At 24.2% G+C, this 17,608-nt stretch overlaps 1 protein-coding gene across 1 annotated transcript in view; it reads right to left on the minus strand.

Annotated features, from left to right (window-relative positions):
* The window catches only part of LOC112598682, a 147,830-nt gene that overhangs the window by 46,617 nt on the left and 83,605 nt on the right, over positions 1-17,608 (minus strand). Inside the window, exons 5-7 of the mRNA XM_025345218.1 lie at positions 6,662-6,837; positions 5,878-6,004; positions 2,065-2,174 (exon numbers count right to left, since the gene is read on the minus strand). Of these exons, the coding sequence (XP_025201003.1) occupies positions 2,065-2,174; positions 5,878-6,004; positions 6,662-6,837 (413 nt within the window). The remainder of the gene's footprint in view (positions 1-2,064; positions 2,175-5,877; positions 6,005-6,661; positions 6,838-17,608) is intronic.

Consider the following 17,608-nt stretch of genomic DNA (forward strand, 5'->3'; position numbering starts at 1 on the left):
CTTTAAGACATAGTTTGTCGTACAGACGATAACACTATACATTTTAAGAAATAAATCAAATTACTTATGTTTCTTATGTTTTCCTTTTTCATGACTATTCTTGGAATACAATTGTTGTTAAAAATAATGAAAAACTTTTTAGTTATAAACTTCTATTCTTTCTCGCATCACGTCCAAACGTTATCCGGTATTTTCTCTGAGGGATTGCATAGTACTTCCGGTTGAAATTTTCAGTATCCTTTATAATATATAACTACCGCGTACGAACAGAACAGAACAGTGTTTAAAACGTGCTTAAATATTTAGAGCATAATATTATCTACCTCACCTAAGACGGTTGGAATAAGTATACAGATACAAAATCGATAACCATTGAACGATTATATGTAATATAATTTCAAATTAAACATTAAACTTATATCATAATGGCCTATTAACAAATATGAGTTTAAATATAATAATAATTTCGCAATCGAATTGTACACACTGATATTATAACTAATGAATAATAACTATAATATAATGTTATGTGGGCGTACTTTGCCGTCAACGAAAATAATGAAGTTAATTTTTTGAGAATGTCAATTTGATGTTACGCCCTTATGCATAATAAACAGTTTCAATTGTTATAAATGTGACCAAAAGACTTCTTGGATAGTGGTTTGTGATTATTCACATACCCTCATATTATCGATGCTATCCGATTATACTGATTTAAAACGCAAGTGCTCTTTTTTTTTCATTTATCATACATTGTTGCAGATAAAATTAAATTATTATCATAGAAACGATATTAATATTAATCTATGGAGATTGAAATTTATAATAAAAAAAATAAATATATAAATTAATAAAAATATAAATGTCAACAATACCTACATATGTGTATGAGCTATATAATTACTGTGTATACACCTGTAGGCTAATTAAAATGTTAAAAGATAACAATGATACCAATTTTAACAGTTCCATCTTATACAAGCGCCCGATAATTAAACGCAAGCAAAAAAAAAAAAAAAATACATTAATGTATTTTATAATGATTAATTAGCAAAAGTACTAATATTAGACTTGAACGAAGTAAATAAAATATTGTCGAGTATTTGAAATAAACAATGCTCAATAAATAAATTAGTATGAGAAAGTTTTTCTGCTAAAATATTATACTTTTAGTATGAGGTATAAATTAATTTAGTATTTTCTTGTATATAAACCAGTATAGCGTCAAAATAATTATTTTTATAATTACTTTAGTTACTCGTTTATTGACTCAAATTTCGATAATATTGTATTGAAAAAAATATGAAAAAATTGTGTTTAAAACGAATATTGTCAAGTCAAGTTTATTATACGTAAGTTATACTTTACGCTCTATACAGTCTTATTGAAAAATGATATGTATATGATTACTATTTAAATATAAACACTTAAAAACCCAAGTTAAAAAATTTCGAATAAACACTGTTCCGAGAATAAACATTATAAATAAAAATGTTTAAAAAAAAAATTAAATAATGCGTAATATTATTCATCAATAATACAAATATTGCTAATCAATATTACAGTTCACAAAGTTTTCTTTAATAATTACTTGATACTTCAAGAAAATAAGTTATTTAAATATTTTAAATAATCATTTAAAATTAAGAAACTCTTAAAAATAATAACTTGAATTGTGAACATATTATGTTTTTCAATTTCTTTTATGTCAAATACCAAGTTAATAGGTACCTAAATAATATTATATAACAGACGTATAAAACGTAATTGGTTTATGCATTCCGAATATTGAAGCAGTAAAGAATACATTTAATTGATGTACATTTTTTTCGAGTGAAAAATACGCATTGTTTGATTGAGATTCATTTGCCGCTCCTGCACGTCACTTTTAATACTATATTAATTATACGATCAGTAAACAAATAAGTCTGGTTATATATGTATTACTATTATAATGGGGGCGGTTTCTCTGCAAGTTTTAATGAATTTATAAATACCGATGGATTTATTTCGATTATTCTCTATTATTATCATTTTCATAAAATAATATTATATTATACTGACCTTATTTTGGTTTTGACAATCTCCGTGTCCAGCACGGCTATCCGAAACACGGTGCATTGGTCTGAAACGGCTGTTGGGTCCGGCACGACGATCATTTGCACCAAATCCGCCTGCAAAACACACCCCAATAACGACGAAATCCAATTAATATAATATTATTTATAACCACCGTAAACCAGACAAAACCGGAAATTCCATGCTATTCATTCAAATCTAGAAGAGATCCTTTTGAATATAATAAAAATATGAGACCTTGATCGTACATGCATAAAATTACAATGTCGTACACAATATTATTTATATTTAAATAGCGCGTTTAAAAAACACATAGGAAAATTGATACAACCATTAATTGATTCGAATTTTAAGATTCTGATTGAAATTGATAATATAGAAGTAAATACACATAATGGCTAAATATTGTAACCCTTAAACTACTAATTCCCGATAAAATGTATACTTTTTTTGCTGTAACTCCACTAATATTACTGTTAAAATAGTGTTAATTAATAGATGTAAACCGTGACGACGCAAATATTTATATTTTTAAACAGGCCTATTAGTTTATTAAGCCTGCAGGGTATCCTTTTATAATATTTTGAGTGGTTTATTATTTTACTGGTCAAATAGAGTAATCAAATATAACTTTATACTTGAATATTATTTATTAAATTAAATATGGTAATTTATTATTGTAATAGTTAAATGAGTATTGCATGATGTTGCTTTAATTTATTGAAAATACTGATATGGATTACAATTATTGTATTAATTATACTGTAAAATCGAATACAAATGAGTAACTATTTTAACTATTTATAAGGCCTAATTTTAAGATATAGTTATAGTTTTGAGTAAAATTTTATAGTTAAGTTCAGTGTTTTAATATGAATTAAATGATCTAGATAATAAAAAAAATAATAATAAAACTGTTTAAATTGAACTTTTATAGCAAGAATTTTCAATCATGTTTTTTTTTTTTTTAGTACACTTAATATCACAACAATTTATACAAAGTAAACTAAATCAAACAAGCTTAAGTTTTTGATGGCTAAATAACGTAAGATGAATATGATTAAAAATCATTCAAATAAGACACCTGGTAATTATCTAAAAGAAGTTAATCAATTTATTAAAGTTTTGCCAGATGACTTTCAATCAACTAATTAATAAAAAACATTGAATTAGTAAAACTATTTTCAGAAATGTATTCACCAATAATTAAACGTAAGATGTTATCACACACACACACACACACAAAATAATAAATATGACTAATACGAAAGTATGAAAAATATACTTATATTAGTTTCAAAGAACTAAGTTTGAGAAACATATTAAAAATACTGAATTTTCAATAACTGTAAACCTATAGAACAAGAACAATTTTAAAAAAGAAATTTTATTTATATGTAAATATTAAGAGTTATAGTAATCGAAATTATTAAATAATTTAAAAAATGTGCATTATTTGTCACTATTTAATATAATTTGCTCAGAATATTATTAAAGATCAAATAATGTAACCAAAGAAGTACTTGCCTCTAGACTCTACAGTAATATAAATATATATATCATATTGTACTCAGTTAGGCAAATATGAAATCACTTAAAAAAATATGTATAATATTTTAGTACCTTATAATTAAAAATTAAAATTTCTAATTAAATGTACTAACCATAAAAATAACTACATTTTTGTACCTTCTAAAAAATTCCAATATTCTAAGTTACAACAACTAGTAAAAGTATTACGCATAGATTATATATTTTCACACCATTTTTTTTTTTTTTTTTTTTGTTAAGAACTTCAAGTTGTAATATATGATAATATTAATATATTGTTTAAGTATTGTTTGATTAATTTATTATGTAATTGTGTAATTGACAAATTATATTTTAAATTTAGAACTGAAACTAATCAAGTTAATATGCATTGTTTTATGACCGAAATATAGTGTCATGATATAAAATGGAACAGTGTACGTAGTGTGTTTTTAATTTCTTATCATTGGTGTCGTGCAAACAATTTTACAATTAAAATGTATTAATAAAAAATTAACCAGAGTACTCGACGTGGTGTATAGTAAGTACGTTGTTATTGAGTAAATTATAGGTAACTATTTTAGTGACTATATTAATATTTTTAATTTGAATTAATTGGTAAATCATCACACAAAAAATAACAATTCTTAGTGAAGAAAACGAACCTAATATATATATATATATATATTATATATGTATGTATAAAGTAATTGGAACTTTTCTTTAGAATATCTATTTTTTGATCGAAAAACAAAAATATTATAAACATAAATCAATAAAAAAAAAAATTGAAAATTCATTATATACTCCTAAATTAGTGTGAATATTTTTTAAATTTCATTATGTATGATGCCAGAAGAATAGACCAAAAAACGTATTTATTATTATTGATTAATATTTAAACTTTTTCAATAAGCCACTGTCACTGTCGTAACCATTAGTTAATTTATATATTGTTAAAAGTTAGGTTCGTAAAAACAGATCAAATTATGATAGAAGTGAATTACCGACTGAAAATACTATACATGTAGGTAACTGAAAACAACGATGTTATTAGTAGTTAAAATAAATGCGATCTTATTATTCTAAATAGTTATTTTCAGAATAAAATTTTAAAATTTTCACGCTTTAAGATAATAATTATTCTATTGTTAGTTAAATTTGGCTTTGTTCAATTAAATTTAATACTTTAAAAAAATGTTTTAATCAATGATTGATTTTTGAAATTATTGAATTATATAAAAGACAAGTAATACAAAAATAAAGCGCCTCTTACTATACAAAATATGATTACAAAAGTTATGTATTTTTAAGTTTAAATTTTAAAAGTTATTAAAACTAATATTTAACGTGTCTATAGTTATAAGTTACTTCATTTCAGTCTTAAAGATATTTTTGAAATCTATCTTACTATACAAAGTATGCCAATTAATTAAAATTTAAATACTAATTTAAACTTAAGATTAAAGTATTTGATTAGCAAATGTAGCTCATTTATTAATATAAACTGTTTGAACTAACATATTAAATACACATTTTATTTAGTGTTATATAACCTATTAGAATTTAAAAAGTAATTGTATTTTATAAATCCTTATGAATCAAATTTTAACTAAGCTTTTAAAAAATAAATACAAAAATACAACGAGACATAAAAAAACTTTGTAATGGTTCGATAGACATAAAGACATAATCATATTTTACAATAATGTAATTAATATTTATGTATATATGAATATAATAAATGTAATATCAATACTCATTTTCATTATTCATTTCATCCTAACATCATTTATTTTCTACTCATCAAATTTAATGATCCTTTTATTTAATACAGATTATAAAAAAAAAGAAAAAAATATTCTATTAAAAAAAATAAATTTTTTCATGAAAACAAACAATCCTAACAGTTTTTATGCAATGAATTATAAAAATAAATATATAGTAAGGAAGTGGTCTGGTGTGTTGCGGTGGTTGGCCTCGGTCACAAATGTGTTCTGAGGTCAAACATCGGCCGTCGTCGCTAATTCTCGGATGGGTGATCACCCGAGTCTTAGTGACGAATCCATGGCGCACACTCATACACACGTGTGTTCCAACCCTACTAACCAAGCCTTACACAAAAAAAACCTTCTGTTCCTATCCACAGCTAATGACCTTAATTTCCGGGCTTTTAAAATATGATCAATAAAAAAAAAAAAAAATAAATAAAGTAAAAAAATATTATTATAATGATATAATATAATATTTATAAAATATAAAACATACCGTTAACGATTCCTCGAAGACGTCCATGTCATAATATTCTGGAGACGAGGCATATGAATTTTGCATAAGCGTTTCAGTCGTAACCCATCTGCAGTCCAAATACGCTATGATTTCATCTTCTTGAAATCTATAAATAATATGATATTATTTTATATAGCACGCAATTAATACTTATTAAGTATTTTTCTTTAGTAATAATGATAAATATAAAATTAACTATTGTGAATTATAGATTACGAAATAGTCTATTCTATAATCAATGGTATGAATGTAATTAAAAAAAAAAAAAAATAAATAAATGTTTTTGAACAAGAACAAAAAGGTTTCCTTAGTTATACTACTTATACTCAATGTGCTTAGTCAATTCTTTCTTAAAACCTCTATCGTTTTCTGCATTCAACATTAGTCTATAAACTTTATCATGTTTCTTCTGTATTAAAATAACTATGATACATCTAATAATGTTTTTAACGTTAAATAACGTATTTAATATTATTTATAGTTAAATATATTATGTACAAAATTTAATTGTATCAGCTATGTAATAATAAGTTTGAATTTAATAGTTATAAATCATAATGCTATTATGAAATAACGACGTATTGTACATTTATGAAAGTTATTTATATTGAACCATACAATTATAAATTGTAGTACCTTATAATACTATGAAAATAATATATATCAATTTATTTTTATTTACAATTAAATTATCATAAATTAAAATTAAATTCATAATGACTTTTAAATAAAGTATGGAAATAAAAATATGTTTTAAACTTACCCCAACCCTAGCTGATGAGTAATCCCATCGGCTAAAACTGCAGCGATCAACACTGACCTATTCGACTGCCTCGTGTTTACAGAAACACGTAATAGATCTGGACCACTGACTTCAAGTGTTATGACTTTCAATGGTTCTGCAGATGAAGACAAACGAAAAACAGTACCAAAGTCCACCTACAAATTAAAATCTAAAATTAAGATGACTGAAAGCGGCTTTCTCGAACAGAAAAATCTATTGACATTTTTATGGGTTGTGGTCATACGTGATTAAAGCACACGTATACACATGACCTACCCAGGTACATTCATTAAAAATGTAGTGAAATCCGTGTTTTTAATACACGGTTATATTTTTAACCGATAAATTTGTATTTAACACAAATTACCCGTGTATTTATTATCCATCTTGTAAATACCCGAATACTCAATACCCACGTAATTGATTTAAATAACAAATTTATTTTTATAAAAATAAACATAATATAATATAATATAATATAATAATTTCAAAATCTTATATCTTTTATTACTCAAAAATGTGATATCTAAAGAGTTTTGAAATATGATTTAGGTGCTTAATTATGTAATCTATTATAAATCTACGTCATCGTTATTTGTAATATTATGCATATGGTTATTACCAAATTGGTTTTAAGCAAATAACTTAAAAATTATCTCATTGACAATTTTACTGACTTGATAGCTTGTAAAAATATTTTGTCTATTTTAAGACTATTTTGTACTGTGTGCTGGTGACATTTGTGTTCACTGTTAGTTCGCGAAGCACTGTATTTTATTATTTTGGTTTAGAAAATAAGTCATCGGTCAAAAAGATTAGTATAACAATGTGATAAACACTGAGGTGATAAAGCTTTTTATTATTTATGTGATGATTATTCAAATAATGAATTGTGTTTTTTTGATGGATTAACAGAAAAATTAGGCAGACATTTTAAAATAATACATAACGTCAGTAGAACTACTTAAAATCAAATAAGGTATACATTTTAATTATTTTCAATCAGGAAATGAAAGTTGGAAAATGGAAATACTAATAATATTCATTTATTAAAATAACACATGCATATACATTTCAGTTCAAATCCCTTTCCGTTTATGACGCATAAATATAAAAACTCCTATTGTCGCGACCTAAGCAAGGCGACTAACACAAAATTTTTTGCCGAACACTGATGGTACGAATAACTTATTTACCTCATAAGATATTTATATTGCATGACAACAATAATATTATGACTAGTTTTTGCCATTTAGACTATTACAATTTTAAAATATACATTTATGTTTAATTATTTAAAACCATATGACCGTTCAAAATATTGTAATAAGTTTGTAATAAATATACACTAACTCTAATCATGATTGTTATACTACATTATGTTCATGTATATCAATCTACTAAAGTACTTTTACTATAATTAAGTCAAATAATTTTAATTATTGTTATAATTAATTTTTTTTCTTAGTGATGATTATGATCTTGAAGTTAAAGAGTTTAATATGACTTTTGGTATACCATGAAGTTCATTGACATCTTCAAATAGTTTAAATACTGATTATTCATCATTTTCAATATTTTATGAGCCACCTCTTTGAAAACAACATAAAAGTGTAGAACTATTATGAATTCATTTTTTAAACTAAAATTTGGTTACTTAGAGTATAAAATCTATGCAGGAACCACTTGGTTTACGAATGAAATATTTAATTCAAAGCTGTAAAACGAGATGAAACTTTGTATGCATGATCGAATTTATAAAAATAGGTGCCAAGTATCAAATGTTTGATTGTACAATTACTGCAATAGCAATAATACAACATTTGAAATGATGGAAAAGTAATGGACAGCTATAGAAACTATAATTAAATTACTAAATTCTCTACAAATAATTACGACTGTATTTTGTAGAGAAAAATATTGTTCTATTTCAATGTTAGGCCTCTTCTTAACGTTGTTATAGAAAAGTATTTACGACGTTAGTTAAATTATGATGAAATAGCTGAACATTTTAAATGTTCTGTAATACGAGAATTAAAAGATCGTTTTAAGTTACAGTGGAATTTTTCCAGTGCCGTGTCTGCTAGACGAATAAAATTGCATCTTTTCTCAACACAAGATACAAAGAATTAAAACAAAAGAAAGCAGATGCAAGAGAGGAAATTCAAACATAAGTTAAGTGTTTATTAAATGATATTAGAGAAAATAATAGTAATATGCAAATACGAACATCTGAAACAAAATACAACTATAGTGCACTTAAATGTATATACAGTAATAAAGACAACTTGTAATACATTTGACTCTACAGTTCAATTTCAAAATTACATGGCAGAACTACAAATAAGGTTTCATTTTAGAATGATGAAAGACGAGTGCATCAAAGTATTCATTTAAAGTTGTTCTTAGCTGTAAAGTATTTAGGCATACCAGCAAATTCAGTTAGTTTTGAACAGTGTTTCTCAACCGCTGGAAACATAGTTAGGCCAAGAGAAGTTGTATGCCGTCCAAGACGGTGAATGTGTTGGTTTTCCTTTATCAAAATAAACAATTATTGTAAACAGATCGAGAGTCATTTATTATTGGTTTATATAAAAAAATATTACGTGATTTACATTAAGTTTAAAATTAGTTTATTGACTTATAATTTATACTCTTCAAAAGTAATTCAAATTATTTAATCAAATATATAAAAATATTGTATTATTTGTTATAGATGTATAATATTAAGTATCACATGTTTGGATATATTTATCTACTCACTATTATAATATTATGATTTATAAAAAAATAAAAAAATAAATTAACAAATCATAATAGCTTCATAATACATTTACTTTAATTACGGGCGAGACCGTTTTCGACTAAAAACGTACCCTTCTCTTTTTGGCCGATTCACTTTTCGACTAAATAAAAAAAAAATCGATTCCCTTTTCGACCAAAACAAAATTTTATATAATATACTTATGTAAAAAAATAAAATAATTGCCCTAATTATACAAATATGTATCAGTTATTTTATTTGTTTACATATATTTTATAAAATTTTGTTTTCAGTGAAGGGTACGTTCTTGTTCGAAAACGACTATGCCCTTAATTATACGGTCCTTAATCTTGTTTCAGATAAGAACATGATGATCTGTGTAACGGTGAGTACTAATTTAAATAACTACCTACTACCTGGTACATAGTGTATATTAAGTTTTTAAATGTTAAGACTATTTTAAATATCTTAAATAAACGATTTATAATTTAAAATACTTGTTCAAATTTTGATTTAAATGTAAATTTTAACATAAATGATTCATAATCAAATTACCTATAATAATAAATTATAAAATAATATATCAACTTCATAATATTATATTTGTATATATATATATATCATATTTATTAATAGCTATATTTACTTGTAAATTAATAGATTCATTTTTAAGGTTAATATTTAAATTTAAGTCATACTAGTAGTTAAACCTTACAAATTAAAGATAATATTTTTTAATTACAAGATTACTGTATATAAATGTATATATATATATTTTTTTTTTTAAATTATTACTTTTAACTTTAACATTAAATACAAAACAGAATGAAATGGAATATTTAATTTAATATGTTTTATTACATTCAAGCATTTTTTTTTACAAATTTCAAAATATATTGGTCCATATATAATACTATTAATATCTATAATTATCCAATCATTTTAGCACTATATTTTTTAAACATATAGTCATGGATTTTTATTTTATTTATTAAATTACTTTAATTAGAACTATATAAATCAAACTAATAAATCATTTTTTTTTAAATATACAATAAAAATAATGGTTCACTTGTTACTCTATGGCTTACAAAATCTAAGTACAGTAAAGCACTTATTTAAGCATAAAAAATGTAAACATACCTAAAAATCCAAAAAATAAAAATATGAAAAACATAAAGGAAAAATTAGGGTGTCCTAGACTGGTGAATCAATTAATATATGTGTGTGTGTGTATATATATATACATGGAATAAACAATTTTTATCAAACAAATAAATGAACAATTTTAAAAATGATTCCATCTACTAATAACAGTTATTATCAAGTGTTTCAACAAAAAAAATAAAAATTAGATATCATTTATTATGACTCACAATGTTAATTATTATGGTCTATTCAAAACAGTTTATAACAATTTATATTTCTTTTTATGAACAAAACCATTGTATTTGGCTCATGTAAAGCAGTCATGTATATAATATTGCAATCAGTTGTCGGTAAGACAAAATATATTTATATATACAGATATAAGTTTATATATATTATATACACATACATGACATGTACATGCATAATTGAATTTTCGAACGCGAAATAATTATAAATTATGAAATTTAAAGTGAACGAAAACAAAAGAGCTGCATGGAATAAAACATAATGGTATATTATAATTGATTAACTGAAATGTTTGGCGTTTTCGATTAATTTATTCCGTACACACGCTCATATTTTTGAAATAATTGCCGACACAATGATTAACGGAAATCGTAGAGGGCTGCAGGCTTACTCCCTCACCCCCGAAAGACTACCAAGCTACTATAAAATTATTCCAAAAGTATAAAAATGTTTTAATTTAATTTGTATGAATATTTAAAAAAAAAAATTGTAGCAAATACAACATTTTTATATTGCAAATTTGTTGATGTTATTTATATAAATAGTGTATACATATTGAATAGTAATTTAATTACAAAAATAATATTTTTATAATTTTATATTTTGGGATTTATCTGATATTGACAGATATAATTATATTGAATCAAAAATGATTGATGTTAGAAATTAGACAGATACTCGTAAAATCGATAAAAAATACTAAAAATTTAAAAAATATAATAAAAAACAATTTTACCTAATTTATATAAAATGCTATAAGTAGCACTTACTCTATCAGTTAACCAATGACATAGCTAAAATTTTTGAATGGAAAAGTTTAGGCTTAGGTATATATCAGGGATGGTATAGCAAAAAAAGGTCATTCAAAATATATTAACTGAATAATTAAATGAAAATCAATGGGGGCGTTTGAATCCCCCCACGTCTTCCGTAGTTACGGCCCTGCGATTAACTAAGCAATATATGAGCGATTATTTACAGCTATACGAAGAATAAAGACGCGAATGAAACCTATGCACCATGGACGTTTTACAAATCAAATAAAATGTCTATTTTACACATGGAAAAAGATTTAATAAAAATTATTGACAGTAAATTATGTATTTTAAATTAATATTCAAAACTTTCAAGAATGATAGTTTTAAAATAAAATATACAGTGTTTACAACTTATTTATAGTTTTCAGTGTATTTTCGCTTTGTGTACGACATATAGGTACGTCTTTATTTTACTCTGTTAAAATTTCGTCATCGTCCCATTCTTCACAACCGATTAGGTAAAAATAATACTTTAAATTGCTAATGTCAAACTCAATCTAAATTATAGAATTTAAATTGAAACTGTAAGTAAGCTCCTTCCGTACCTTACAAAATGTAGATTTTTTTTCTTTGCTTACGTTAATTGAGTGTGTTTATCTATTAGTTATTGCGTCATTCATAAGTAACATGTCACGTTATCGTATTATAGCGTATTTTGTTCAGCAATCCATGGGTTTCCCGTGTAAATATGCCACTATCTCCAAATATACATTGTGTATAAAATAAACCACTTCTGGTCAATCTGGTTAGCATGATTATTCAGTCCCTATTCTAAGACAGGGCCTAAGCAATAAAATTACAAATTTTCTTGAGGAGTTTAAATCATTTAATAACCCTCTCATTTCTTTACTCAATAAAGAAATCACAAATTTTGATAAAATATCTATGTTTGAAAATAATATCTATTTAAATTTTAAAATTTAAACTTAAAAAAAAGCGGGCAAGTGGGTACCGTTCTTCTGTACATTAGGGGGTGGGGTGAACCTCGGACTAGGTTAAATTAAATTTGAATGCAATGATAGGTATCATTATATACGAAAAACGATTCTGAACGAAAATGATTTGTCAGTCTAGGATAACAGCGCTAGTAATGTTAAAAGGAAAATATTCTTCCAAACTCCGCCTGTAGTAAAACATTCATAGATATTAGACAATATCTATGAAAACATTTCGTAACCACAATAATCATCTCGTATAATACATATAAGTATATACATTTTATTATTTTACTGTAGGATTATTATTATTATTATATATATATATATTGAACTTCAAATGCTAATAAAAAAAAATTGTGCCTATTTATTCTTAAAGTTTTTTGATCACTATAAGAATAACTTATGAGGAACTTTGTATTAAATTTTCAAGTATTTTGATTGAGCTAAAAAATTTTTATCGACACTTCAAAAAAAAATTTTCAGAAAAATTGAAAATTTCAGTTATCTATAAATAGCTCAAAAAAAGTCAAAATATTTTGAAAATTAAATCATGTAAATAAAATTCCAATCTAAATAACTGGTAAAATTTTCAAGTATCTACGACTTATACTTTTTGAATATTAACAAATATTTAAAATAGTTTGAGGATAAATCGTTATCGTTAAGCTATTTCGTAAAAATTTAAAATTCAAACGCACTTAAAATTTTTCCTATAATGATGCTTCGAGTTTTTACTATAGTAACTTGAAGAAAAAACTTAGGGAAAACATAGTGTAGTATTTTTAATCCTTAGTTATAAACACAAAAAATTTTATGATTTTTCAACTTCAAAATTACTTACAAATTTTCGCGTTTTCGATAGATTTCGTAAATATTTGAACTATAAACGTTTATAAAAAAAAATTGTGACTAACGATTTTTAATTTTTTTTAGTTACAATAATAACAACTCATAAGGAACCTTGTATTATATTTTCAACATTTTTTTGGTCTTCCAACATTTTTTTATCGACACTTTATTCTCATAAAAATTTATAATTTCAGTGGTCTATAAATAACTCAAAAAAAGTCAAAATTAAACTGTAAATAGATAACACTAACATAAATATTTAGTGAAAATTTCAAGTATTTACAGTGATTAGTTTTTGAATTACAACCATATAAAAAAATCGATTTGGTTGAAAACTGGTTTTGCGTATAAATTCCCGTTTTTCCGTCATTTTTTTTTTTTTTGCTTTCCTCGATTTTTTTGAAAACTGTTAAAAAATGTTTACATTTTACCTCTATAATGCACCAAGGATATTCACTTGCCATCGGAAACCACCCCCGGAGTTTGAAATTGAAGCATTATTTCGACTACTTATGCTGTATACAGACAAAAAAAAAAAAAAACACACATCATTGTAAAATCAATACATTCATCACTCTGTTCAGAATCTAAAACTGATTATATTAGTTTTAATGTAAATAATCTTACAAAACTCTATCAGACTGCTGCTTGTTCTTCTACGATTAAGTTAGATTAGGTTAGGATATATGCGCTATATTATTTAAGAAAAACGTATAGCTAAAGCTAAGTACCAACCTAACATGATCTCTCATGTCAATACTATTATAATAAACGGTCATCTTCTGATCCTGTCAATCAATTCACACCAAATAAAATCGTATTTTACATTAAGAAATACTTCCTCAAGAAATTTACTGTATACATCTTTATTACATGCTGAGGTAGCTAGGTTAGGTTATCTATTCACTTCAATCCTTCCATAGCAATACAAATTTTCAATCTCACCTCACTTTCATAAAAGATTGCTAAAAATACTGAAGACTTGAAATTAACTATTCAAAATATTACATATATGACATTTACTCACAGGTTACTGCCGTGACGTCTTTACTTATAGCACCCAAATTCCAGATACTATAAATTCTAAATATCTTGAGCTAAGTTATTGTAAACTTTTTAGCCTTTTTCTCTTTGAATGTATAATTTTTATTACGACCTTTTTGGCATATAATCCTGTTTTGCATTTACTTTTTGTATCACTAGGTAACTAGGTATAGATTGTAAAATTAATTTAATAGTAAAAAATAAATTATCTAATGCGCTTACTATGAATATGTTACTAAGTATATTATTATTAAATGTAATAAATGATTAACTATTAAATGTATTATTTTAAATAAATGATGAATAATTTAATTTTAAATATTTGGTGCAATACAATTATTTGAATATTGAATTAAAATTATTTACCTATATGGGGGTGTAGGGGACAATGCCCTCCGTAACTTGGGTTCATGTGAACAATTGTAATCTAACTAACTTCTTCAATGGATTTCTGCTTGTGGACACAATATTAAATAGAGATTTGAAAAGGACAAACTGATGACGGTCAAAAGTCACGTACACGATGTCTTTTCTTAATTGTTAATATGCACTGCGACTTTTCATCATAAAACATAAGTACCTACAGTTCAAAATTAAACGTAAGCGCGTTTTAATTAGGAAATCGCGTCCATGACGATATTTAAAATATTATATATCCATAATTATGTTTAATTGTATCTATATACATCAAACACGTTTATTTCCAATAAATAATCAATTATTATTTCTAAATAGATGAAAAATTATGAAAATATATCAACAAAAATTAAAGTATAAATAAAGTCTAAACTTATTTGTATGCTATTATTACTGGATTTTTTATAGAAAATGATTTTAAGCCCTTAAGTAAACATTTTTATAGGTTTTAAAAAAAAGCAATTTTCTTTAGATTATATTTAAAGGACTTTAATATTATATTATGGTCTATACATGGATTCAAAATACTAGTTGATATTTAATTTATAAAAAATAAAATAATAATAAGTTTTCACTGCCAATCCGATGTACAATTATTAAAACTTATATTGCATAAACATTATTTAATTAGCTATGGCTAATACCTGCTATATATATATATATAAGTAAAAGAAAAATTCCCACAAAACAATAAACACGGTACATGCTTTGTTTCATTTTAAATAAATAAATAAACTTTTCAAAAACCAATATTTACGGTACTTCGTATTATTAAATTTACTGCAACAATCGTTTCAAAATTATTAGTAAGTACCTACCTATCTATATATTATATGCAATATAGCTATGGCACAAAACCAGTGCGATGATAGTATTTTTGGGGCCCTAGGTAACGTTTTATTTTAATTAATGATTGTATATTATAATAATTTACTGTAAAAATATTTAGGTTATACATTTTAATTTTTATAATAATAGGAATTTTACTATTTTTTTGTTTACAATTTATTAACACAAAATTTTATGCGCATTTTAATCTATAGAATAATAATTAATTACCTATTCCATTTCAATAATTCAAACATGAAGATAATAATTGAAAAAAAAATCTATTCGACTAAATAACAAATGCACACGAATTAAAATATTTGTTTCTTAACAAAATGCATAATATTGTAATGTATTTGTCACACTATGTATTTTTATTAACTTCATTATTAGAGTTTATTGAACATTTACATCAAAATGTATTGTTATAAAATTAAAACTAACGACTAGTTTTTATAACCAGATTTAATAAGACTCCATTACTAATCAAAAACTAAATACAAATATAATAACATAAAGCACTCGTGCAAAATAAAAATATCCATGATAGCCATGTAATAACATTCCTGCAATAGGAATTTACTAAACTCATAAATTTTTTTCATAAAATGAACATTTTCTTTTATGGTACTTATATAGAAATCGATAAGAATTGATTTTTGTATTGAGTATAAAAAATATAAAAATAATTTAGATATAATAACTGATCATATTATATTATTTAATTAGTTATGCTTATTATAACAAAAATTAATAGGTATAATACTATTATTAATATTATTTTTAATATTTTGTTTTGTTTTTTTTACTTAGAAAAAATACAAGGTTAGGTTAGGTTTATAATTATACATTTTATAAACAATAAGAATTTATGTTAAAAATATGAGTTTTATATTGAATTTTCCTGAAAATATAAGCCCTATTAGAGGTACTTCTACTGATATTTAATTATAAGTATAACTGTATTAGGTTAAGTTATTATGTTTTTTATTTTTTTAAATTAAATTAATTTCATATTTTAACATTTTTTTTTTCAGTATTTACACATTAAAATTGATTAATACTTTAATAAATATACCTAATGATTTTTAATTTTAATTATTAGTCAGTCTGTTTCACGGTAATAATCACGAGGACTTGGATATATGTTCACTTGTTATACATTAATACCGATAGGTACCTACAGCATAAAATTGCTGACTACTCAACCGAAATGTGCGTTATGTATCATCGTATCGTCACTATCGATCGATTGGTCGCTCGAGGTGAAAATAAAGAGGAAAACAACTATTTGCCCAACGTCTATATACTTACATACCCACCTACATAATATAGGTACCTATTCCTGATCACGTTTAGCAACACAGCTGCCGTGACGAAAAAGACGCAATAAATACTCACCAGCAATCATCATTGTCTGGAATTTTGTTAACTAGGCTATTTATATTATATTATTAAACTAAGTATATAATTACTGTTTTGGACTTTTCTGAATAAACAAACTTGTCAAAAAATTGTATACCTATATAAGTTTATAATGTTTATATATATTATATTATCTGTATGAAATTGTATATAATAGGTAGGTACCTAGTGATTTTTAAAGTAGGTACCTACCTAGTGTATAATTTTTTTTTTTTTTACATAGGTAGGTACCTACATTTTCTGAATATTTTGTATAATACCTAACTAGGCATTTCATAAAATAAAAAAATAAAATAAATTGGCAATCTGTAGATTAGGGAAATTAATACAAAAAATCCAAAAACTCAATTTCCTTTTATCATTTTTAGAAAAATACTAATACTATTTTGAAATGTAAACACTATCTATATAATAATAATATAAATTTTTCTTTCAAAATCTTTTA

This window comes from Melanaphis sacchari, unplaced genomic scaffold, assembly GCF_002803265.2.
Source record: "Melanaphis sacchari strain LSU unplaced genomic scaffold, SCAv2.0 Contig4_pilon_pilon, whole genome shotgun sequence".
Classification (NCBI taxonomy): domain Eukaryota; kingdom Metazoa; phylum Arthropoda; class Insecta; order Hemiptera; family Aphididae; genus Melanaphis; species Melanaphis sacchari.